This window comes from Falco naumanni, chromosome 6 (genome assembly GCF_017639655.2).
Source record: "Falco naumanni isolate bFalNau1 chromosome 6, bFalNau1.pat, whole genome shotgun sequence".
Lineage (NCBI taxonomy): Eukaryota > Metazoa > Chordata > Aves > Falconiformes > Falconidae > Falco > Falco naumanni.
The window spans coordinates 90225887-90253094 of NC_054059.1; the positions used below are offsets into that span (position 1 = coordinate 90225887).

General features: G+C 41.1%; 1 protein-coding gene across 13 annotated transcripts in view; it reads right to left on the bottom strand.

Annotated features, from left to right (window-relative positions):
• EHBP1 (EH domain binding protein 1) overlaps positions 1-27208 on the bottom strand; it is a 226642-nt gene that overhangs the window by 153198 nt on the left and 46236 nt on the right. For all 13 annotated transcript variants that reach the window (XM_040598120.1, XM_040598132.1, XM_040598131.1 and 10 more), the window contains exon 5: positions 18315-18368. In XM_040598120.1, the coding sequence (XP_040454054.1) occupies positions 18315-18368 (54 nt within the window). The remainder of the gene's footprint in view (positions 1-18314; positions 18369-27208) is intronic.

Sequence of the window (27208 nt, forward strand, 5' to 3'; positions counted from 1 at the left end):
CCTTGCAGATAGGGGATGGTTGAAGTGAAACAACAACTTTTATTTTAAGGATCCCCCACCAGATTTTTTCTTTGCTGCAGGTCACGTAAGAACACACAAAAGGACAAAGTGATAAATGCTCACACGCACCTTCTTGTCTTTATTTCCATGCTCTGGAATGAGGCCAGAGACTTCTAAGTAGTGTGCTCCGTTTTCTTCCACTCCCTCTCGGAAGTTATGGGCTCCTTCCCCTCTGCAGCCGCTTTCCCCCTCCCCCCTCTATCCCGGCCCAAGCTTCAACCACTACAAAACAATGTTCCCCTGTTCCTCGCCAGGGCCCATTCTCCACACACCTACCCCAGGCGCCCTGAGCGCCCCTAAGTCATTAAGGCTATATGTTTACAGATCCAGGATGAAAACCTGTTCTCTCTCCTCCGATTCTAGGAAAATTCCACTCTCTTCCCATTTTGCATGTGAACTCAGCTGCACTCATTTTCTTTGGGTTGAGTCACTCCACGGTCCTAAGGGGCTACCACTCCTGAGGTTATTAGTGCGCTATTAGCCCTGCCCAGATATACGTGAGACAGCGGTACAGCTGGACTCCAACAATACAGAAATCTTTCATGGCACAGAGTCTCCCTAATCTAAGTCTGAAACCTGAAATTGGGCACTGGCTAGTCAAACGGCAAGTATGTCGTGTATTATGTGGTTTACTTTCATTACCTGCATATATTATTATTCGACTTGCACAAATTATAATTCACAAAAGTAAGTGTTACAAAGTACCAGCTTCAAATAATCAGTTTCCATATATTCTTTTAAAATACGTTATTCTCCACAATCCAGCCACATCAGGAACGTTACTGGAGTGTTACAGGCACAAGTACTGTCAACATTTCTAAAGCTCCCCTAGAGACAAGTTCACATATGTACAAAAAGCAAAGACGGTGCTAATGGTTTATTTATTAACATATCGTGTTGCCATCTAAAACAAATACAAGAATACATTAAGAAACAGAGTCTCTCTAATGAAAATATTTTCTTCTCTACCTCTTGGCTGTGAAGTTAACCTAACTTACAGAATTGAAAAAAAATTCAATGTTAATTAACTTAATATTTGATCCATCCACACTTAAAGATATTCCACTATAAAAGCAAATGGAAAAAAACCAAAACCCAAAACACCACCAAAACAGAAACCCCAAATGTAAGCAGACTTAACCTCATAATTATTGTTACGCAAAAAACACTTAACGAGACATCTGCATTAATCAATTATCGGAAAGTAGTGCTTCAGTCCCAGGTAGTTAGCAATAGCACTCATTTAATAATATGCGGCGCCTGATGTTTTGGCAAAGCTAAAGCAGGAAAAATGAAACTAAAAGGCACATTGTACATGTGACCTACAGGACTTGGATTATTACCTCTAAGCTTATTAAGAGTAAAAGCTGTCAGTCGGACCACCCCACAACGAGGGAGGAAAAACTAAGATTACTCAGCAGTAAAAGGCATAAAAAGGAGACGTGTATTCTCAGAACTGACGAAGGCAGCGAGAGTGAACCACAGACCTGCTTCAGCTATCCAGAGCGGTAATTGGCTCACAAGAGCGACTACCACGTTAAGGCATTATCATTATCTAGCTCACATAACTGGAAATTCACGCTCTGTTCTTTAAATTGGCTTAACCAGCAGCATCTGCAGCACTTTAATTAATTACAGCAATTGGCGTACCTTAAAAGTAGATGCACAGATCTGAAATGATAATGCCCTGTGAGCAATAATTGTAAACCAGCATTAATCCAGATCTATCCTAAACAAAATCAAGGGTACACTCTTGTGCTTCAACTACACAGAAAACAAGCTTCAATGTAGTAATTATTATTGTCTCTCCAGGTTCAACAGCAAATACTACAATTCTCCATGACGCCTTACACGCAGTCAGCTTGGGAATGCAGGAGCTCAGAATGTGCACAACAAAAATCTGTTCGGGTTTGAAGTCAAGTCAAAATTCAATCAGGCACTTCAACTTGGGTTTACTTTGAAAGATAAACTCCAAGTTAAAATAATAACAGAGACTGATTACCACTATTTATTTTTAGTGCACTCCTTATAAAGAAATATAGAAGCCAGATAATCACAGTAAGCTCAGAACAAAGTTTTCTTGACAGCCATTAGCTTCGCTTCAATAAAAAATCCACAGGCACTGTACACAAACATGTATTTTTTCTTCTGATATTTGCAGCTCTAAAATACAGTAGAGCTACTTTATAAAATTTTGGAGATAAGATGTTAAAAAAATCTTTTCTTCCTTTTATATACAGCAATTCAAAACCTTTACTTAGAAGAAAATATTTTCTAAAGCTTGACAGTTAAATCCACGTACACATCCCGGACACATTTAAAAGCTGTTCTGTAACAGACGACTTCATACCATTTCCAGCCAGAACGCAGAACAACACTATCAAGATTTGTTGTGACTTGCTTCTGTACAATTTCTGGTTTAAAGACAGATTTTACGTTTAATTACCACCATGCTCCAAAACAGGACACAAGAATCTTAATCAAGTGTCTCATATGTAATCAAGTTTAAACAAACATTTGAATAGCTCAGTGTTACTGAGTTGATCAAATCTGATGCTTAAATTCATATGTAATTCAGGGCTCAAAGTACCTGACCTGGTATAAAGGCTACTACCAAAACAAATTTGAACTCCCAATTTACCAAACACAAGTTTTCTCTTTCATAGCAGCGTGAGAGAATGAAACATAACTTTCTTGATTCTAGTAAACCTGCAGTAGTTTTGAATATATTTTTAACCAAAAAAACCCCACAACCATAGACTCAACTAAGGGAAGGCTGGTTTTAAGTTGCAAAAACTTTGACCATCCAATACAAATAGATGCTACAGCTCAAAATATGCCTTTGTGTAATTTTGTCCAACACCCATTTTCTGAAAGCATGCCTGTTTTCAGTGTAACATACAGAGCAAACAAGGAGGCAGAACATCAGCGAGAAAGCAAAAGCAAGCCCAAGCAGCTAATATACCAAGGCTGATGCAGCAGCAAAAGGCAGAAATAGCAATCTGATGTAGCAGCTCACACCACAGAGACGTGCAAAAGGCAGTCAGAGGAGAAAAATACCTTTTCTAAAGCAGCAAAACTCCGTTGATGGTGCTTGTATACTCTGTGCCTAGTGTGTTTGAGCTGGGCAGACAGCAGTGAAGCTTCACTGGTATGTGCAATTTTAAGACATGAATATCTGTGCTTACTTATACTCTTGATAACATGTTTATCTAGGGTGCACAGAAAACAACTGCATGCCCAAATAAACAGCTACGCTCAATGTAATCATGTTCATCTCCTGAGTATCCACTTATAAATATTAATCTAGAAACTACATGTGCTACTAAGGCGCCAGCCTCCAAGGAAAAAAGGCCACAGTGCAGGAAAAATATAAAATAAAATAATAATTCTTATCTAACACTGATATTTATTCCAGAGTCAGTCATTTCTGATGGAGAGGGATCACAAGTGCACAATACAAGTTATTCGTTGACTAAATACCATCACGAAATGCTACAATATAAAGGTTGGAAGGATTAACACGAAAGGTCCCACTCCAAGACAAATGTCTCCTTCATAGTTCAGTTCCCAGCCATCATGGCTGCTCAGTCAGGCCTGCGATTCCAAACGCCGCGAATATACCTGCTAACGAACACGCCAAAGACTTTCAAAATCTCTTGTTGATACTGGCGCATTTTTAGAGGAAATTTTAATTACCAGCACGCTGAACGAGACTTTTGAAACATGGGAAGATCACCAAATAGTTTCCGCTCCAAATCTCAGCGCTTTCTGAAACAACTTTTACAGAGGAATTATGCATTTGCCAGGCTGGCACGTTTACCCTGCGCCTCCTCCCCTCACCTCCTGCAGCCGCTCACCTTTCCCAAGCAAAGAATGTGCGGCTTGCAACATCCCCCCCCTGGTTTTAAGTATTTTTGTATTTGCAAAAGCCTTACACGATTTAATTGCACATTTATATAGAGGCCACTTTTAAAAATAAATGCAGAGAAATGAACTCATTAGCATGCGCTAAAACACGTTCCGTTCTGCTGTAACAATAAAATACATGGTGATTTTCAAATAAGCCGTAAGGGGGGGGGGGGGGGGGGGGGGGGGGGGGGGAGTAGTATAATCCATATTTCTAAATATATCTTTAGATTTAAATATATTCTCTAATAACTATGCCGTTTTGCACATTCCTACATTTCAGAAACTATCTGGGCTGTGTTTAGCTTTTCCTAATTCCATTTTCTCAAGGTACTTGATCTTCTACTTCCAGTAACAGACTACAGTGTGAAATACTACGATTCCTAAAGCAGCAAGGGCTGAATTTTCATGCAGAATATTTTATCCTTACAGGGATGATAATTTTTCTACTCCCTCTACTGGCATACTTTAAAAGCAAGCAAAGAATAACCTGAAGGGCGTTCCAGCTTGTAAAACATAGTGAGAAAATATTTTTTGTAACCTCAAAATAATTGTTCTCACAACTTGGCAAAACATTAATCTCAAACCCTGGGGATTTTTAAGCTATCAGCAAATTTCTGGCAGATTTTTTCATTGCAAACATCAACGAAGCACCTCAAAATAAACGTTCTGGACCACTTCGTGTTACAATTATTATCAAGCAGTCCCACCGCCTGTCACTGCTCAGATCAAAACAGATCACTCCCTGAAACATACTATATGGCTAGTAAAAGACCTGAAGAGCGATTTGTGGAATATAACTCTACACGATTACCATGGGTCTACAGAAACGAGCAAAAACATCCTGAGCTTAACGAGTTGCTACTTAAATGTTAGACAGTCCTCTGTGAACCATTTTATATTAAAATTGGATAGTTCTAAACATCACACATACAAGAAGTATTGTTTGACACAGTGCCATTTTGATGATAAATTGCAATCTACAGCTCAAATAATTCTACCCAGGGATTAACATTTCAGAGGCTGAGCCAGAGATTATGTGTGTGGATCTTGAATTTCATCATCTCCCTTCGGCACAATAGCTTATTCTTCCTTTTTTCATCTATTCTCTCATGAAGGGTCAGGAAAGCTTAGCCTTGCTGTTTCATTCATTTCATCTCTACATTAACCAGATACCTTGCAGTCTTTAGTCGTTACGTGTTATTCCATTACAAATACTACAGCTACGCTGCACTATGCTACAGCTAATGAGGTATGTACCAAATCAAAGGGTGCCATCAAGTGGTTGCAGCACACCACCAGCGTTATGCAGTGTTCTGCAAGAGGTTTCACCAGGACACACCATACAGGGAGGATTAAACTCTGCCATCATTTAAGGCTTTCAGGAAAATTCAGATGCTGATCCCACACGATCGCATTTCCTTCCTTTCAAACGCCAAGGGCTCAGCCTAACCGCCAGCACCACCGCACCGCACACGTCCCGTCCCTCACCCTACGGGTCTGGCTCCAGGCTTGTTTCGGCTGTTGTGTGCTTCGCTACTCATCACTGTGTACCAGAGGACAAGTTAGCAACAGCCCTGACCACCTCTGAAAAGCCTCCCAACTAGCAATGGGACAAGACGGGTGCTGCGAGGCGGGAGTTCCACAGAAGATGGGGAGAATAAATACAACTTCTTGTACCACCAGACCCAGTTTCAAATCAAAATGAGTTACAGATTACTTGTTAATCTATGCTCATACTGAACTCGAAGACAATGTGAGAGCTCTTCCCTGCAACGATCACGATGAGTATCTTCAGCATTGCATTACTCAGTGATTTGAAGATGACTCCATAGATTGTTCTTTGGCACAAGCGTTCAATCTGACCCAAACAATCGGCCTTTCCAGATGAAATACTTCATAGCCAAAACTCATTTCATATTTAACCGTTTTCTTCTAATCCATATACTATCACCTCTCAACCTCAGCCCGTAACTCCACATCACCTCTGCATGGCAGGTGAAAACCAACCAACCATCCCCAACCCAAACCCCACTCTTCCAGTGCCCTGAGGCAGAATTTCGCAATGAAAGAGAACAGCGCCTTTCTGAAAACTGTGGCAACTTTGCAACTGTAGGAAAAACATTCTACACATGCCATGGGACACAGAAGAGTTTTGCTCGGTGGGGATGAGACTGAAGATTACCTGGCTGTGTCTCACCAGCTCACGGCCATCCAACCATCACTTCCAGAAACTCAGCTGTCACTTAGAATAACACCTTCCAGCTTGCACTTGCAAGGAAAACATCAAGAAAATGTGATTCTAACGTCATTGATGAAGACAGACAAAATTATCTTCATTTCTGAAAGGGTTTGGCTCCAAAGCACAACACACTGAACAGCCGTGACCACACCAGCACAACAGCTGACTTTTTAAGGACATAACTTCAACCATATTTTTCCTGTGGTAACAAGAAAGAAACATCCATGGTCAAGAAATGCTCAAGGCAAATGTAATCCAAATTCTTCCAAGATTGTTCCCATCTTCCAAAAAACTAGGAGCACTGTTCCCACACATGGTCTGTCTACACAACCTGTCACCTCAGGCAGCCACTCGTAATTGGGATGCCTACCACCGCTACTCGGGGGAAGCAGACAGTTCCAATGCACATGTGTGAAGACCAATAATGAATTTTCATCAGCTGCAAAGCAACACTCGTGTGTGGTGGACCAAAGACAATTGGAATTTGTAATGCAGAAAGAAGTCTGCCCATGACATACCCCATGCTCTCACTCACAGCTGACTTCAAGCTTCCCCATGTTCCCCCACTTACACTTGCTCACATAGGTAGGTCAGCAAAATTCCCAATTCTGCAATACAGACGCTTCACAGAAAACCTGCACACAAACTGCCAAAGACTGAACTAGAGCAAGAGGTAGGGAAAAAAAAAAGAATTAAGACATTACCAGGAACCAAACTGAAAAGATACTAAGCTACTTCACAAAGATTGCAAATTATTGTAAGAGTTACAGAAATCAAAAAGCAAGATGAAGAGCTTTGTTTCCATAAAGCAGCAGAGGGCTGCTTCATCCGAAGGGGAGACCGCAGAGAAAGGATGCAGAGGTACTGATGGAGCTGGCTGCAGCAAAGCCAAAACTATTTCACCAAGTTGAGGTGAAACACCCAAATTGTTCCACAGATGTCAAATATCCTTTGAGATAATACCCTTCCTCAACAGCGTCCATACCAGTTATTTATTTATGCAATCTATTTATTTAATACCTCAAATCCTTCCTAATAAATGAGTTTCCTTGGTTATAATATATAATTAAAGTTATATAATATGAATTAAAACTAATTATGGGGAAGATTTATACAGATGATTCATGGAACAACAAGCACATAAACTTCATACTAATTCTTTGCTGACAGATTTTTAGGGTTATTTTCCAAATAGTCCATTTTGTCCTTTCACTGACAAATACACAGAGAGAATCCCCCCTAAGCCATCATGCTCCTTCCCGCGGCTGCTCCTGGAAGCAAACACCCGACGCCTCCGTCGCTGAGGGTCTGAGCACTTGCTGGAGCTACATCTGCCAGGGCATTTCCCTCACTCCTGTTCTACTTCTCCCCAGCTACAGTCCGTTTGCTCTCTCCGGTCCCTGCTGCCGCCCACGCCGCCTGGCCACATGGTCCCCCTTGGTCTCACTCCCCCATGGCAGACAGCGGTTCCTTGTGCAGCAGCACCAGCCACCTCTTGTGCCTTGCGCTTTGCACTCGCAGGGGAAGATGTATGAAAGGGCTGAGAAAACCAGAATAGCAGGGCTGGGAAAAAACCAAACCAAACCCAAACAAGCCAGAGGTAGGGAAGAGACAGACTTTTAAGGCAGTTGATTTCTACGTTCTTTTTGTATTCTTCTCTGAATGTATTTAGCACTTAAAACATGGAAAGCACTAACAAAACTCATTGCAAATAACTTCTCACTCTTCATTAGAAAAAATGCAAATGCAATTCATTTCCGTTTCAGGGATCTACACACAAAATTAAGAGAGATAATTCTTCACGCAATTTTCAACACCACTTAGTAAATATTGTGCACATGTGGTTTGATTTTTGTGCTGTGCCTTCCCGTGACAGGGGACTGTTTCATGAAATTGTTTTGCTTTAGGGAGCGAAGCTTTAGAGAGTTTCCCACATCTTATCCCTTGCTAAGCAAAATGCTCTTACGGTATAAATCATGAAAACTATATGCAAAAATTGAGAGTCTAAAGAAAAATCTCTGAAAACTAGCATGCATATTTATTTTTATCAGGTACAGTCCTCATAGTCAGACCCGACAGTTTCCTATTTCAGGCTATGCAGCACAGGGTGTTAAAAAAAACCAAAACACAAAACCTAAACAAAAACTTACAGAGACTGGCATCCATCATGCTCAGCCTAGCATTCTGCCAACCTGCTATGCTTCCAGTACGGACAGTCTGGTTTGTCCTCAGTTCTGGTCTACAGCAAACACACCAGAAGCAGAAACTGTACTATTTAACAACACAACATAACACACAACTGTATCATCTTCAGGCTTTAAATTAGTCATGTTTGGTATATTATTACATTTTGTTTTTCAGGCCACTGGAAAATGCAAGAAACGCTGGTTGAGTACAGACCACTGTGCTCAGAACAGCAACCTGAGCTCAGGGTTGTAACTGTACAGGTCACAAATGTGGCAGAAATTCAGTTTAATCTTATATTTATGCCAGCATGGGGAACCACAGAAAATACTGAACAGCTGCAAGATGTCATTTTATGGCACTTTAGTCAACGCCATTTTATTCACACAGTCTTTCCAGTCCAGGCTCAGGGTGCCACCACACCTCAGCTAAACCAGAAAAAGTTCATTTATGCTGCCTGTCAAGACTGAAGAAGCAATTTGGCCCGTAAATAGATAATGCGAAACAACGTGAAAGGAGAAACTTCAGATGAAAAAAACAATATACCGGTGCAGTATCAATTCAGAATGAAGAATATGCTGGGAGGGAAAAAACCTGAATGAAGTGGCATTGATTAAGTTATGGAGGTCAATTAATTTCCATTATATAAACTCTATTAAGACAGCTAACAACCAAAGATAAGAGGCTGAAGGCAATAACACTCGGTGCTATTACACTGCCAGATGGTTTTCCTAATAACAAAGGTTTTCAGGAAGCCAGAACTCTTATTTTACTGTCAGCTGGCTACTGTTCTGCTGGTGGCCGCTGTATTTAAATAATATGCTCTGAGTTAAATTACAACTGCTTGCGTGTACAATCCTATCCAGTTACTTAATGTAGAGCTACATTTTACACAATAATGAATATTTTATTTCTTTTCTGACACATATTTCTGTACCTTGAGCACATGCAATTGCAAGGTATTATCTCAAATCAACCAACATTTTCAATTGGACTCCCAGATTATCTGCCTTTGAAGGTGACTTAAGTCAAAAATATATTTCATTAAATGCATTGCCATTTTTGCCATTTTCCACACCGAATATTTTGTACTACATGGCTGCAACATATGCTGGTTTAATACTGTACGGCTACCAGGCCAAAAAATGAGATTTATCCATCATAACGTTGCCCCGGACACTGGCATTTTACATAATGATATTCTGAACTGCATCAAGAGCAAACACATATCCGTGACTGTATGTAAATGTAAAAACACTCAGACATAGAAAACTAAAAAAAAAAAAAAAAAAAAAGTGCCAAGCTGAAAAAGCTTAACAGCAAATACTTTTCTATTAAAAGGCAAGTTGCTTGGCTCAGCTTATGCCTAGAGTATGATTAGAACCCCACTGTAAAACAATTACCAAGACACTCTTCTGTATTTGATGTCTGAAAGAGAAACGACCTCATGCAGACTCTGTCTCTTGTGTGCGCTGGCAAGTATATTTTACTGCTGATTTTCTATGAATAAACATATGCTAAAGAGTGGCTGAAACACACTGCTGGTTTTAAACATGCCTAATGTAGTATTAGGGGTTAGTTTCCAAAGCTGTCTGCCTTGTTTATCAGCTTCCTCCCTCCAGCTGGCAAAGAACACCACTGATAGCAACTCTGATCCGCTGCCTTGCACGGTACACTCATCTATCTATAGGGGACACGTTCCTCTGGCAGGAAATAACCTCCCCCCAAAACCTAAACAAAATGGTTCCAGCAATTTACAAAACAGTTGTACTTTACTCCTGTGAATCAATAATAACCATATAAATTATATGCCATCAAACTCATTCCGTTGTAAATGTTACGGTGTACCACACTTACTGAGCTTACAGAGCTACAGGCTAATAGCCCGGCTGTTCTGCCCGACGCCAAGCAGCCGCCTGTCTCCATCTCCCATTTGTGAGACCCCCTCGCGTAATTGTGGCCTAAACATCAAAAAATGTCTCCTTTTTTAGAAAATTTTAAACTGAAATGCTGTAATACAATTTTCAAAACGGCCGTATCATCTGCCAAATTGTATTTGATACAGATCCACTTAGTGCAGTTATTAACACAGCATCAGAAACAACATTATTTAAAGGACAGTTTGGGCACTGCATTTCATTTGGGAGATAAAGATCACACAACAAAAGAAGATTTTCATAACTATTTTTTAAAAACTGCAGTAGAGGAGAGTTGGATGGACTCACATTTCATACTCCATTTTACTGATTCAAGATAAATCAGGTATTAGAAGTGTAAAAAAGTTAATTAGATATTAACAGTTCTTTCAACAATTCATCTACAATTCTCATTTAGATAAGACTTTTGTCATCTCATAGCTCTGGTTTAATAGATTATTACATAGTAATGATAAAAAGGATTAGTGGTGGCCCTAATTTCAGGTGATCTGGGCACAATCTTGCCGTGGTCGGAAGTACCGTGCCCGTCACAGACAGCAGCACGGCACGAGCGAACACCGCCTGCAGCAACCAGCAGGCTTTGCTCAGGGATGCAGGGGTGGCCACGGGTCAAACATCAAGGAATCGATACAGCTGTTCAGAAAAGCTTACACAGCGCTTGCCCTCATGATGCCTACCTCAAAGCAGGACCAGGGCCGCTGCTGCCTCCTCTCTGCGTGCTGTGCCATACGGACTGGAAAACACCCCTAACCCCCCTGCCTTTTGTGCCTCGCTCACCTAACACCCCCAACACAGGTGGTAATTTAATTGTCCTACAGCATCTGGCGTAAAACTTCTCCAGCAGAGCCCAAGTGTGCAACCCACTTCCATTACCCTCTCTAATTGTCAGAGATGGTGCCTCATCAGAGGGGGGTGTTGAAGTGACCCCGCAGGGCTGGTGCGCACAGACGGGAGACTCGGCCACCCTACACCAGGGCCATCCACTCCACCCACAGGCTCCCCTCCGGCTCCTTACAGGAGCACAGACCCTGCCTCTGGTCATGTTCCACTGGTGAAAATTGCACAGAAATGCCATTGTGGTGCACACAAAGAAATGACATTTGAAAAAACATTCCTGAAAAAACACAGGATCAGGCCTCCTAGAAAGATTTCCTACCCTGTCTTCTTCAGAGCCAGAGCAGCCAATCAAGACTACAATTTCTGCTAGTTTTGCTCCAAAAAACTAATCTCAGAGATTTCTCAACTAGAACAAAGTGCTAAATATTTAATGTAAGCAAAAACTAAAAGTAAAACAAGTTCTCTGATTCTGTATTACATTTAAAGCAGAGCAAGAGTGAGACGGCTGACAAAGCAGCATTTAATTCCCAGCTATATCTAGACCAGAATACCCAGCCTAATTTACACAGACAGACAGTCACAGTTCACATAATCACATACAGCAGAACATGACAGGGGAATTAAAGGACCAGGAAAGCATGCCTGAACTATGAGCTTCCTATTCTAAATGTATTAAATGCAGGCATTTAATTCAGAAAAAGACTAACCTGGTCAGTTCTTATTTTAAGCAAAAATTTACTTCAAGCAGAAAATACAAAACTAACGATCGAGCTTTTTTGATTACTTTGTCTTAAATAAAGCAAACAGCCAATTTAAACTTAAGCTCCCACACGCTACAAAGATGCACTGTTAGAGATAGCCAAGATTTTGTAATAAATTCTGGTATAGCAGCTGATTAGCACATAAAGAATCATCTTACTCCATATGCCAGTCTTTTTCCCCAGGTTCTTTCTGTAAACAGTGTTGACAGTACTCAGAATTTCAATTCACTACACTATGCTGGCATTTGCCTCCCAACAGTTATTTCCAGAAAAAAAGTGGGAAGATTTCACATCTACACTTGGGCCTGCATTCTGATGTCAAGCGAAACTTGCTCTTGCCAAGCTAGTGTCACAGCAGTGCTGTGCTAGGAGAGGTTTAAACGCCCAGTGTAAGAGTCTGATTTTACCAGAATTCTGGGCTAATTACTGCTGAAATTCCAATGAGCTATTTGTTGAAAGGCTCATTTGGAAAAAAGCTGTATCTGATGAAAACTTAACCTCTTGCTAATACCTTATATGTTTGTATCACCTTTAAAACTGGTCACCTTTAAGACCAGAAGCAAATTCATTTCTGTATCACATCCACCTTTCCCATTACTTTCACATTATTATCACTTTTATTTGTGTTGTCATGGCTAAAAAGAACAGATGGGCATTTTAGGAGAGAGGAATAATCTCTCCAAGCCTGTGAGTGATATAACGTGCTTTAGGGCATTCAAAATGAGAAATCAACCTAAGCAACCACGATAAAGTATTTCAGACGGGGGGCATACCACAACACAATTCACTTCTACCAATAAAATGACAGTAAAGTATGCCAAATGTTCTGTAACTTTTTCTAGTGTTTCGTTCATTTTGAGGCTTTGCTCACATTTGAGCAGAAGCCAGTTCAGAACTCTTTTTGGGTTAGGGTTCCTGAAGTTACACAGAAGTGGCAGACAGAAGGAAAAGTCAGATCTCATTCTTCAGCTTAAACTTGTTATTCTTAGTAACTGTTTGCTGAAGGCTACCATGAACAGCAAACTCTAAACTCCTTTTTTCTCATTTCAGCAGCTTTGTTGGACGTAATTTCCTGGAGAAACCAATCAGAATACCCTTATGGTTAACGTATTAAAAAATGACTGGAAGCATGCATGTGCCTCACAGGAGGATGTATACCTGACACAAATCACTCTTAAACTTGAAAAGTTCGCATGGTTTTCTTCACCATTCAGTACCTTAATATTAAAAAAGGCACTAGTAGAAAACAGTGGTCTAACATGGTCATCAAAATGTTTCGGAAGGCTCCTGAAAGGCTAGATGCAGAAGTGAGTTCAGTTTCCAAGATCTCAGTACGAGAACAGCCTGCAGCCTCAGGGCAGCGCTTCACCAGGCAGGTGGTGGTGCAGGCAGAGCTGGGCGCTGCTAGCCCCTGAAAGCAAAGGACAGCGTGAGCAGAGCAGGACTCTGAACATTTGATTGCACAAATACATCCTCAGAAACAGAATGCTAATGATCTGCTAGTGCAATCAAGGGAAATGAGATGCATGTGTAAGCACGATCACATTACTGTGGTTGATTGACCAGTCGCAGGTGAGAAGAAAGGAGGGAGCCTCCAGCCACAGAGAAAGCAGAACCCGCCCTGCATAGCTGCAATTGCGAAGACAAGCAAGAGCAGCCTTAAGCTGTACCAACAGCGATCTAGGCCACAAGGATTCCCAGCAGCAAGGACAATGGAGCACTGAAACAGGCTGCCTGGAGGCGCTGCAGGGTCCCCAACTTAAAAAGCTTTTAAAAACGATTTAGACAAGTGTTTGCCTGGAATGATGCTGCCTTGAGGCAACAGGACAGGTCAGGCGAGGCTGCCTCCAGCCCCAGCCTAGCTGAATCTACAAGCAAAGCTTCAAGGACAGGTGGGGCATTTTTCTCCATTCATCTGCCAAATTAGCAGGTCTGGAATGTCCTCTTCTGTTGTTTGCAAACGCCACGTTTTAACGGGCCTGCCGCATAAAAAGAGGAACATGGTTACTATCGGGGCTACAGCGATGGCTACCCATGCCCTGATGGCATCGACGCTACTGGAAAGGGCTCACTCACCACAGCCCCGCGCCCTGCGAATAACCTGTAGAGAAGGGTGAAACACAAGGCACAGGAGGGACGATGCAGGAACCTACTGTGAACCTTGGAATATATTAGTAGGCCATTTGTTAGCTATTAGAGATACAAATCTGGGCTCAAAAAGCATTTTCTACAAAAAGCTGGAAAAATTGTTTCATAGACCAAATCTTTTACCCTCTGAAAACATCCTATGGATTTTTCAATTTCATTTAAGAATGTAGTAGGTAGGCCTACAAAGCTGCCAGCAAACAGGCAGATGTGATGGTCTGTCCTCAGTGGATGTTCTTTTCCATGCTTTGAGCAGGCTAGGAAGCAAAATGACAATTTTTCCATCACTTCAGCTACCCTTATTTCAGACAAAGCTCTTGTACACAGAAGCCAGTGAAAGCTCCAACATATTTGAACCCATTTAAACCTCCACTCTTCCCTCCTGTCCCTTTCTTCTTCCATTAGCTAGACAATCTGCAGAGGTCATGAAACGTAGCCCAAACTCCAGGTGAGCTGAACTCCTCCAGGGATGCAGTCTTCATTTCAAGCTGACTAACGCTTAACGATTCCCCCAGCACCCGCCATTTCACTTGAAAAATATTTCACTTCTGAAAGACAAAGCTGTATTTAGAAACATGCAGTGATCTTGTCTATAAACAGGACAGCGCGGAAACCCTGCAGAAAGTTTGACAGATACATTAACGCTGTTTGTGAGTTTCCCCTAGTACCTATAGAGTCTCTCGCCACGCGGAGGCTCTTTGTACAGCACTGGTACACCAGAAACCCCGAGAAAGCAATTTGTAAGAGAAGTCACCAGTTAATGCTGAAAAAATTAACACTGGAAGTTGGCACTCAGACAGTGAAAGGAACAAATGTGGAAACAGCACGTGTTCAAATTACTCACAGGAGCAATGGGAGAGAAAAATCACTTCCTAGAGGAAGTGGTTGTATTTTTTAATGTAAGGCAACCAGTCCCTGTTCTCTAAACTGAATAGGCAAAATAAATTAATGCCAGTCTGTAAGATTTTGAGAGCCTATTACCTCTACATATGGGTAAGTCTTATTCTTAGCTACGGATTTCTTGCTCTCCAGCTTGCAACAGCCAATTTGAACATCTGATACTATTCTTCAGAAGAGCACAGAAGACAAGACAGCCCCAAGAGCTGCCTCACGAAGAAAAAACAGATAATCAAATAAACAGATTGTCGTTAAAAAAAGGTTAAATTAGAGACAAGAAAGTTAGCAGTAAATATACAAAGAATGCAGCTGTGAAGGAAGTAAAGACATGGAAGAGGCTGACGGAAAATATATATCAACATTCAAATATTATGAAACTGCATTATGATCAAATTATCTGTGATTAAACATACAGTAGATGACAAAAGTTCACTTACTAGAACACAAACACAGAGTGACTAAGACATTAAAAATACAGTTAGAAAAAAAATCCTACAATAACCAAGGTGATGGATCACAAAGTACATGTATTTGTGATATATTGAAAAACAACACAAACGAACAAAAAACTCTACAACATGAAAAGCAACACAAATGAACAAAAAACTCTACAACATAAAAAACACAAACTCAAAACAAGAAAAATAAAAAAAAACCCAACCAAAACCCCCAAATATCTTATTCCATTTTCATTTGCAGCATGGTTATCCTGCACAAACCACCTCACGGCTACTTAAAAATTCCTCTGAAAGTCCAGAATAATCTTGTTTTGGATTTGGTAGCATCTGCCTGCAGAGACATCAAACTTCAGCTGAAAATCCTCTGCTCAGCCATACTGAAGCACTACAGAATGATTTAGGAGACTGACTTGTAACAGCATTAAAGAAAGCTCAAAATAAATGTTTTTAGCAGAATTCAGATTCCTTCATAATGAAAGAACGTCCATAAACTTTTCAGGCTTGAGTGTTTTGTGTTCCGAGTGTGGCTAACCAGGGAGGAAGGGAAACCTGCAGCGCTTCCTGAAGGGAAACTCTGAGGACAGCGAACACACTTGGACAAAACTGAAAAGCCTCCAACGGACTGTAAATGCCCCCACACTTCCCAAAGGTGGCCTGTCCTTGTCAGGTTCGATGATACATAAATTCCTTTAAAACCAGAAAAAAACATACGTTCAGCCTGAAAGGGGTAAACGTCAACAGTTTAGGGAGGGAGGAGATGGCCCTCCTGCCTCCCCGGCTCCCCGGTTTGTAACAAGCTGGTGTTTTGTCCACTGAAATGTCACCCGGGCATCGATCACTGTTATTTGCTCCAACTGATGAACACATTTTCATCCACCACTAAGTGGAGCTGTTACTCTGGAGAAAATATTTCTCCAGCTCTGCGACTACGTTTGCAGACCAGATTTTTGTGGCACTATCTCCAGCTTGCAGTAGTGCATCGTCTTGAGAGAGAGAGGCTGAAAGCAACCGGGCTTATAGCTGCTTTAGCTCTCCATTTTTTCAGTAAAACTATTTATTACATGTATTATTCTGATGATAGTATTGATATATCCTCTAACCGAAGATAAACATCTACCTACCGATGACTATCGGGCAGTTCCAGCGGGATGAACTAATGGCGTAACTGCGGTTGTATAGAGAAAATTTGTATATAACAACAGATGATCATCCCTGGTACATACTGGAACCATCTCCACCTGCTTCGCAGAGCTGCGTTTGGGGCACAGCAGCCTCCCACCCTGCAGCGTTGCTGTGGCTCAGAGCAGATCCGAGGCAGAGCGCAGGAACAGCATGCAGCAGATGTACTGCTGCCACCTCTGTGTGTCACACAACGCCATGTGAAATAAAGCAGTGTGTTGTAAGGCAGGACATGAAGTTTATATGCCCACTATAAACTTCTGAAAAAATACCTGCTGCAACGTCACAGGAAATCCAACAATACCCAGAGGGGTTGGCTGAGAAATACACTGACATTGTTTTATCCAGAGCTACTTGTACAGTGACAATTGGTGATGGAGACTTCCCTGATTAAAATAAACTAAGAGATAAAGAAAAGGAAACTCCAGGAAACAGTACCTAAACTGTGTTTTGTGTGGTCACAAGTCTCATAAATGAAAATAGAAACTTGACATTTATAAAGTATAAATTAAGCACTTTGCTTTCAGCCTTTTTAAATGTTCAGTCACTGACAATCAGAATAAACTACATCACAAGACATCCAAACCATTTCTGATACTGACAAGAAAGAAAAAGCAGCATTTTAAGGCAAAAAAATGTAATATGCAAATACCATTGCTTTTCCATACTTCAGTGCTGTGTGGTACGACGCAGTAGAAAAGCTTTTTTTTTTTTTGTTTAAAGACAACATAAATAAAAATTAAATCATATTACTGAGAAACAGTCCAGAACGATACTCTATTAATGAGAGGGAAACACACCGTCTTGATACCACAGTCTTACTAAACGTATTTTCAAAAAGAAGGTTTTTCTTCAAGGGAACTCCAGGTCAAGCAGCTACCCCATTCTGCAGCCCGGGCAGCCCCAGAGCAGAAGCCGCAGCCCAGCACGGAGAAGGGAAAGCAAAAAAAGTACTGAAGCACTTGCTCTACGCAACGTTAAGCCCTGCTGTTTGGCAAAGCGTGTTGTTAGTACAGCCTTCAGGAGCTCAGCCCTCTGCACAGTTCTGGGAACTTCTGATGAGAGTCAGATTCACAGAAGCCACCCTTTGGGTTTTCGCTGGGTGCAGAAGACGGCTCCCCATGCAGGGAGAAGGAGACTGGCATCTCAGGGAGCAGGGGACACATCATGACTCTTCTGCTCTTCACTTAGGTGACCACGGCTGGTCCCACCTCTCCACTTTGCCTCAATTTCCTCCTCTACAAAACACAGGTGATGAAACTGTGCTCTTCGCTAAAGAGCAGCATTCAAAACCAGCAAGGCGGCGCTGCCATTTGGGGCGTACAGATGTCATAGCCTAGCTCTGACTTGTTCACTCCCCTGCTCATAGAAAAATAATGTGTCATAACCCATAAAACAATGAGTCATAACCCAGCTCTAACTTGTTTACTTCATCGCTCATAGCAAAATAATGCAAGGAAGACTGATACTTACAGGGAAGGAATTTAAGCAGTGTAGTACAGTAACCCCCTCTTCTGCATTTTGATTGTAACATAACAACAGGTATTTTAATAAGGCTTTATTACTACAGAGCAAGGCTTTACTGTGGTTCAGCAGCTCATATTTTACTCAAGCCTTTTTCAGCATTTGGACACTCTTTAATCATTTAAATGATTAAGTCTTACACATACAAAAAAAAAAAAACAACCATAACATTCCAGCTTACATTCTCTATGACAAACGTCCATTCTTTGTCTTCAAACTCTTCAGCATGAGGATCCTAGAAAAACAAACCAGAGAACTTAATTTTAAAAATAATCCAGGGTGCAAGAAATTGCAACTCAGCCAAGATTTTCATATACTCATCGAAATATTTTTACCCACTGAAGATGACAGAGGGAAATACTTCAGCTAGGATGTAGGCTTCAGTGGATGTCAATAAGATGACATGCAAGTTGGGGTAAAACTGCCAGTGAGGATTTGGTAAGGACTCCTACAGATACAAACGTGAGGTTGATTCTGATAAAGGCCTGTAATTCTACTTCCTTTCATCTAGAGAAAAAAAAAACCAACAAAAGCAAAACCCCACCTCTCTAATTTTTAAGTTCCATCTCACAAATAAACATAAAAAATCTATATCTTGCAGAGAACAGCGGAGGAAGCCACTGCTCCCCCCTGGCATGGGACGGCGTACACCTACAGCAGGCATCACCCCCAGCTCCTCATGGCCAGACTCCATCAGCACGAGCAGAAATCCAAACCCACAGCTTCAGCACAGCATCTCATTTCACTACAAGTTTCTTAAAATAACTGCCCTTACTTCACAACACTTCTATTGCATCACACGTGAGGATCGGAAAACATTTTCACCAACAGGAAGATAAATAACAATGAGGTTCATATATTTGGCATTTCTTTCCGGTTTAATGAGCTTTGAATCTGGTGGTGTGGCCTGTTGTTGTCTGAAATTATGATACTTGTGCAGACATTAAGTTATCCCCTTTATGCCTCTATCAAGGATCCTGTTTAAAAAAAAAAAAACTTCTTAAAAAAAATAACATTAATTTATCATCTAATCCTCGTTCCGAACAACTGTAAAAGAGAATGTAGCTTTAAGGCTTTCTTCAGACATGAAGCCTAGTATTGCTATACCTCAATTTTATCCTATTATTTCTAGTTATAGGAAACCACTGAATTACTCCTTTGCCCCTGACGCTTGCATACTATAGATACTTGTAGATAAATGCCACTTCCCCATAATCAGCATTTGCCATCATCATAACTCAGCACTTACATTTTTTTGCTATTACTTGGAGACTGCTCATGATGCTACATCAAGCACTGCATCAATTCCATCTTGGTGCTCTAAACTAAAAAAATGGATTGAGATACTTTGCTTCTACTTTATTTCCATTAGTACCGTGTCTCCTTTCTTTCCAGAACTCTACAAGCCTCACATTCAATCTTTTCAGCTCCCCTTATCTTAACCTTTGCTTTAACCATCTTTGTTTCACTTACTTTTGTCTTGAGGTCAGACACATAGTGAGTAGAGGTACTGTATTACAAATTATTCTTTTAACTAGTTCTCATCAAATACACAAAATAAAACATCTTGTAAGTAATGAGCTTACAGTGTAAACAACTAGCAAAAAATAATGACTTTTTTCTTTTTCCAGCACACAAAAGACTTGGAAAGTGTGCCCTCAAATAAACACTCTTTGAATGAACTACAATAACATTTCTAAGAGGCTATCCTACCTCCTCCAGTGCAGTCCTTCCTATAAAACCCAGCAAAGCCGGTTCATTGCTCTGCATGCCCCCTGTAAAACACTGGCTCTCCTTGCAGGAGGAGTCCTGCCGGGCATTAACATGCTTACAGAGAAAATTCAACAGCACATCATTCCGCTGGCACCGTAATTAGCTAAATATTTAACAGCTACAATCACAGGTGTCATATGCAGCATGCATTTTAAGATGCATTACTCCAACAATGGGATGTAGTTTCAATGAAAAAATGTAAGATGTTACTAGAAACTTACATCAAAACTAATTATTTATTTTGATATATGAACAAATCTTTTCAGAACTTTTTAAAAAATCAGAAAAATTTAAATACTGAAAATCAATGTAAAAACCATACTGTACCATTAGCCGTAAGGATAGAAGGGCAAGTAGATACTTACAAAATTATACTGAGGTATCTCCATGTTCCAATTAATGTACTTGTAAATATCAGATTATGTAATTATATATCCATCACATTAATCAGGTTTGTGGAATTCTGCATTATGTAAATAAAATGCATGATACCTGCTGGTTGGCTGTATCCTATACAAATTCTAAAGATAATTTTCTGTAATCCAGCTATTAACTACTTATAATTTTCAAGACTTAACCTGGGGCAATTACCTTTTTGTTTAATTGCTTCATTTGATATAGCATAAAATGACATAATAAGATTTAATGCAATCATTAATCACTATGTTTTAATAAGCTACTCCATAATAAGTGACTAAACTCTGAAATATTTCATCCTGCTCAATTTTTTTCGTAACTCCCCCAAAAGCTATTAATGCAAGCTTGCAGGTTTACCCAAACCTGCTTGCAAAGTCAGGGCCCAGTGTTTTATCCCATATAACAAACAAAACAATCGTTGCTTTGTTCTACGAAAAAAAAGAAAGCTCTTCCATCAATGGTAATAAAACTGACTCTCACCTCTGAAGGCTACAGAATTGGGTGCTCTGCTGAGTACTTCTGATAAACTGACAGAGCAAAATAATACTGTATAATGAGAAGACAATATTCAACGTTTTAGCATGCACTTGGAAGTGAGCTGTGAACACTTTTGAAAAATAAACACTAGTGTATTGCCCCCCAAACTCTACCAAATACCCAGAATAAAAAATAAAAATGAAAAGCTTCAAGGACTTCTCTATGAACAGCCTCACCAAAAGTTCAGAGATATGAAATGTGCTAAAATATTTTGCATATGTGTAAGATATTTCAGATTTAAAGACAAACACAGATAAATTTTTTTAAAAGCCACATTTCTTGTTAGTCTTAAAATGCCTCTAGAAACAGGAATCCCCAAATGAACCTGAGCATTTCCTTGCAACAGACACTTCAGTGGCTTCACTCTTCTCATTAAAATGCTTTTATTAGAAGCCCAGGGAGCAGCACGCATAGTCCTTTTTCTTACAGCTTTACTATGTGGTCAGCATTAACAGAATCTTGTATGACTAGTTACAACACGGTTTCTAGTGCAACCACCATTTCACCCTTTGGGCTAACGTTTTTATGTGTGACCTGCATAAAAGTGATGTTTCTATAAATCTGAGTAATCTTTCATCTTATTTTGGATTTGAAGAGGGTAAACACCAGTAAAAAAACGTAACGCATACTTCCCCTACTGGCTAACCCATATCCTCCATTCATTTCCTCATAGAACTCAATTAATATAGCAAACTATTATTTGAGGACTGTACAGCTGACTGCTCGTCAGGGGGAAAAAAAAATAAAGACCATTGCAAAGAAGAACAACCCTAGGAGGTACAGTTATAGCAGCCTTTGACATTTTCACTGTATGAAAGCCCTCCCTGATAACACAGCACACAAAACCTCACCTCACCTGCAAGCAGATACAAGCAATCACTGAAAATGCACAGCTGGAAACACCTGAAGACAAGAGTTACAAACAGACCTCATTTCCCATCCTCCTTCCTGAAAGCAAATGATAATGAAAATTACCTAAAAAGCTCAGGGAACAAACTGTTTCCAGTACTTTCTTCAGACTGAAACTGCCTCATAGCTCGCTGTAACATGAAGGGAGCTGGCAAGAGCCATTTATTTTCTTTTTTTTTAATACTCATTTTCTCTACCAACATACCACAGATGCAAACTACACTTCATCCGACATTCATTATGGTTTCACCTTGATTTGAAAACTCTGTCTGAGCAAACAGCTTTTTGTTCCTCCTCATTTTATTGTGTAAAAAAGAATCATTCTTAGTATCAAGAGATGGGCCCCATTTTCCTCTTTCTCTTTCCCTACGCATTCACTGTGCAGACAATCCTTTTCAGTATGTTCAACTAAGTTGTAGAGCCTTTTTTTTTTCCCCTACCCTTTTATTATTTTTTTTTCCTGGTAAATTGACTTTAGTGTTCAAAAGTAACACTGAGGCGAGAAGCCAATAGTAGGGAACGTGCAAAGGACAGGACAGTATCTTAGCGGTTCTCCTGCAGTGAGACTCTCAGATAATCATTCCTCCAGCTCTCAAGATCAGCAGAGCACTTTGGTGCACCAGCGAAAACCTAGTCCATCTCACATTTTCTCTGTGTTCACTGTGTTAACTACTTTTCTAGAGATGTGCTGGCCCTCGCAGTCCTACAAACTTTTCTCTGCAATCCCACCCATGAGCTTCTTTCTGTCACCCCACTCTGCCCACCCACATACCAGCTACCTGAAAACAGGCAACTCTCCTGGGCTCGGGTAAGGGAAGAGCCACAAGGAACGAGCCTGTCACATTTTTCCATTCTCTATTGATCAGTCCATCATCAGCCCATTCCACAAAGAACTTCTCAAAGGACTAGATCCTTTCTACGGTGTACAAGTTGGTTTCAGAAGACTAACGAAAGGTAACCCTTCTTCAATAGTTTCTGTTATCTTCAGAGTTATTTCTCTCTCTCTTTTAATAGGAATGAAAGACGTATCAGGAAACAAGGGACTGCTCCTTCTCCTAATTAGCAGCCAGAGCGGGTGGGGAAGATGTTCAGACTGTTAGTCCCTTCCTCCCTTCCTTCCCCATGCCTCCTCCCTAAGCCTTCCTGGCTTTTGAAGCTTGCCTTTCAATTAGATCACTTCATACCAGCCTTAATCTTTGGTCTTTCTTCTTGGGGAATAACTGCTTATGGACTGTCACACTGAATCAGATCAAATGATGACAGGGTTTGTGATCTTCCTCTACTGGTGACCTACAGCAGATGCTCCAGGTACTCCAACATCTGTCCTCAGCTTATGCATTTGGCTGTCTGAAGCTGCAGAAGGCTCAAAATTTGACCCAATTCTTGTCGCTTCAATGCTGCTTACAGAGATCTGATTAGCCTAGAAAATCACATACAACTCCGGTCAGCTTTTGTTGAGCTTCCAGAAAGCAGGGAGCTCCGAGCAGACCAGCAGAACTGTCCGTGTACATCACCACACCAAACTCATGACAGTCCATGCTTTCCTGGAAAGCCTCTGGGCTAGAAAAAACAACAAGGGCTTACTTTTTCTCTTTGAATATATTTTTAATAATTATTTTTCAAACTAACCCTGGATATTTAATTTTTTAGTGTACAAATGTGCTCACTTTGCTGAGCTTATGATTTTCATATCTGACACACAACATCTTGTCTTGTCTACAGGGCTGTTCTTCCCTCCTACAGAATATTCTCCATCATGTCCAGTCAAGCCCCTGGTCTCTCCTAAACTGAAACACATATTTTCGGAACCTGGGTTTGTTCTCTGCTTCTGGGAAACGGCTTTATCAAAGGGGTTTGTGCATTTTGGGGTTTTTTGTTTTCTCTCCTTCCCTGAGACTATGTATTGGCTCTGCTGCAGTGTTCCTGCTACTGCATGGCCCGTAACTGCATTATAATCAAACATATGATGGAATTGGGCTTTCAAGGAAGATGATACGGGATTTATTCTGAGATACATATGGGGACACGAATGCTTTCAACAACACAAGTCTCCTTTTATCATTTATTTTATTCTTATTCTACTCATAAATAATTTCTATGCTCTGAAAGCAACGCCTTTAAAATGTCTTTTTCAAACTTTGCAATGAAGAGCTGGTAATCTTCTCTGTTGTTGCAATGGTACAATGGTGTGACAAACAATCTATATTACTGACAGAGCAGGTGGGGTTTGTAATCTGATGAAGCAAAGTCCATGTTTACTCCAGAAGAACAAACATCTTTGCTTGGGAAGTTCACTTTGCTTTTAAGCTAGAAAATGATCACGTTCCAATTTAAATCCTCATAGTACAATTGATGTTCACTTAGCTTTGCTAAAAGCACTGGTCTCGCTTGGCAGTGAAAATTTCTCATTTAAAATCTCTCTCAGTTGATACAGGTATATGTTTGTACATAAAGCCACGGAGAAGCATACAAGCTTTCATATATGATGGTTAAACCTTGCTAATGCAGGGACACTAAAAATGAACTTCTGGAGTGCAACCATGGAAACAACAAAAAAATGGGAATTCAGCTAGCTTTTCTGGTATTTGTGGATGTTTCCATGAAAGCACTACAAATCACAGACTGAAAACACACAATAGGCTTGTTGTTTCACAGTGTTTCTTTCTCCCCATTTGGGTTGAAAAACCCAAGGCATAACCAAATATCAACATAGGGCATGGTAAAGGAAGAAGTTAAACTTTCAGAACAGATGGAACTTTTTATGTAATTAGCACTTCAGCCAGCTGGACAGGCAGGAGCTAAAGCTAGTCAAGGGAAGCTGAATCAATATATCCATTTGATACTTTTCCTCACGTGACTCCGGAGCATAATGAAATTTTACCAGCAGCCCAGAACTAAGTGAAATGAAACAAAAACTTTTTATTTATTTGAAATGAAAGTTTTCTAAATGAAGGTTATAGTCTCTTCAATACCTTCCTCTCCTTGTCTAAGAATTACACAGCATATTATTGGAAACAAGCTAACACCCAAAATAGGGATGTGCAGATGATGCAGAGTATCTCATCTGTTGACTCCTCACAGGCCTTTGCTCGCCAGCTGTCAAGGGCCCATGGGTGACTACTGGAGAGGATATGCTTAACATTCTCATCAGCACTTGAAACCTCAACTTATCTCCTAATCCTACCAGCAACACATTTCAACAGCCACTTACGAACACACAGCCACTACCGTGTGAATCATTTCCCAAAACACGTAGCTGTCTATTCTGGAGTCTACTCTTTCCCTTTCCTGCACTTCTATTTCAAACAGCACCGCTGTGCTAATTTGTTATCTGTGACTGCTACAAAGCCCTGTCGGAGCAACCTCCTCCGCTCAGTGGGCTCTGCCGCCGGGGTAGACGGAGTCAGCAGCTTCCCTCAGCTTCTCAGGTTGTAACGACAGAGGAAAACTACTGTTTGTCACACAACACGGCCACGTTAAGTGTGCTTACTGCTAAGTGCCAAGTGCCAAGGAGTGGCTGCTAAAGGGACTTTTCCAGAACTGCCAGATGAGCAAGCAGGCTCTTTTTCTGAGTTTTGTTGCTTCTCCTTCCAGAGAAAGGAACAATATAAATACCTGGCTTGTAAGTCAGCTCCCAAGAAGGCTGTGGCAATGTGCTAGTACATTCTTCCCTCCCCACTACTCCAGCGCTGACCAGCCAATGCATCAGCTGTGCAAAAAACAGCTAGCTCTTTTTGACTGTCCTTGCCCAGAACGCACCAGCTACAGAAGTGCCAGCTCTCCAGGTGTTTGGACATATCCTGCGCTCCAGCTGAAGTGCCGCTGTAGCAGGGAGGCACCAGAGGACAGGGCACAGCCTGAACCATGCCAGCACCACATTCTGCCTGCAGCCAGGTCCCACTCGCAGCTCACCGCCCCGGGCAGGCTGCTGCCTCGCACAGATCCAGCGCTCCTGGCATGCGACCTGCTGCTCAAAACCTGCTGCTCTGTACCACACCTGCATGTCCTTACAGAGAAAAGAGGGGGGTTGGCCACTTACAGCACTCTTGTCAGAGGAGCCAGAGGATCAATTAGAGCAGATTTAAATCAAAAGCTGCCTGAAAATGCGATGCTGCTTTGCGTGATCTCAATGTTTTGATTCTAAAAGCCAGTGCACATTCCCCCAGAGATCGGTGTGTGCTGTTCCCAGAAGTTACAGTCCCTGGGATTATTCATGCTCCTGCCTCTCCTCCGTGTGACAGGCAGGCTCATTTTTGGGGAGAGTAGGAAGAAGTCCAGTGAACAGACCTGCCTGCAGAGTCACAGTGCTGGATGAAATTCAGCTTGTAGTAATACCTAACACCGGCTCCAGAGGCCCTTCTTTCCCTCGCTGTATGGTCCCAGCCCTCACCGTCAGCAGCACAAGCACCAGGCTGTTTTGCTGTGCTACACAACACAGCCCTGAAGCCCTGCAGGTAGGAATCCAAAGGTAGTGTGGGGTGGCAGGAGAAGGCTGGCAGCTACTTTTATTCCAAAGCCATAGCACCACAGAGCTGCACCCAGAAGAAACTTAATTTCTCATTCTTCATGCAACATGTCATCACATACACAATCAAGAACGGTGTACATTCTGCTTCACTTTAAAAGTTAAAAATATTAAGCAACGTTCACTGTGTTTCATAACCCTATTCAGATTATACAGACACACAGAGGCAGGTAATGGTGTTAAGACTTCTTAATCCAAGCAGAGGCCCTTGAAGCATGCAAAAGCAAATTGTATTTGCTAGTGAACTTCTCAATGCCAGTTGATGACTATGTGTCTGCTAAGGAGAGAGATAAATTTATAAGTTAGCGTCACTGGCAATCTGGGATGTTTCTGTTCACTGGTGATCCCTAGGACAAAAAAACCCAAAAACCAACAAAAAAAACCCCAGAGAAACCCCCTTTCTAGGCTTAGTGAACCAAGCAATAAATCCACATTCTAAGGCTAACCAGAAGCCACTTCCAAGCAGTTACTCAGGGAAGTCCCCAAGACAAAGAAATATAAATATTACTAATTATGACAGTAATTTAAGAAAAAAGTATGTTACTGTTGCCCTAAGATGTAAAGGGAGCAATTATAAATAAGAACAACCAGAGTGTAGCTGGAGACAGAATAAAGCACAAGAAAGAACTAATGGAACAAAAATCCCAGAAATCTTCAGCTCAGGCAGCCTCCTACACTGTCACACGTGCAAAGCAGCACTGTTATCTTTGTGCCTCTGCCCAATGACATTTGGGAAATAAGTTCTAGCATCACCATCAATTTCTCCTGCTTCACAGCCACACAAATAAGCTTCTTTTTTAATGCAACAAATGCAGTACCTAAACAGAATCGCCCATAAAAATCTTGTAATTCTCTGTACTACTCAAATACTCCACCATCCACTCCTACAACTGCAATCACTCAAGCACTGTGAT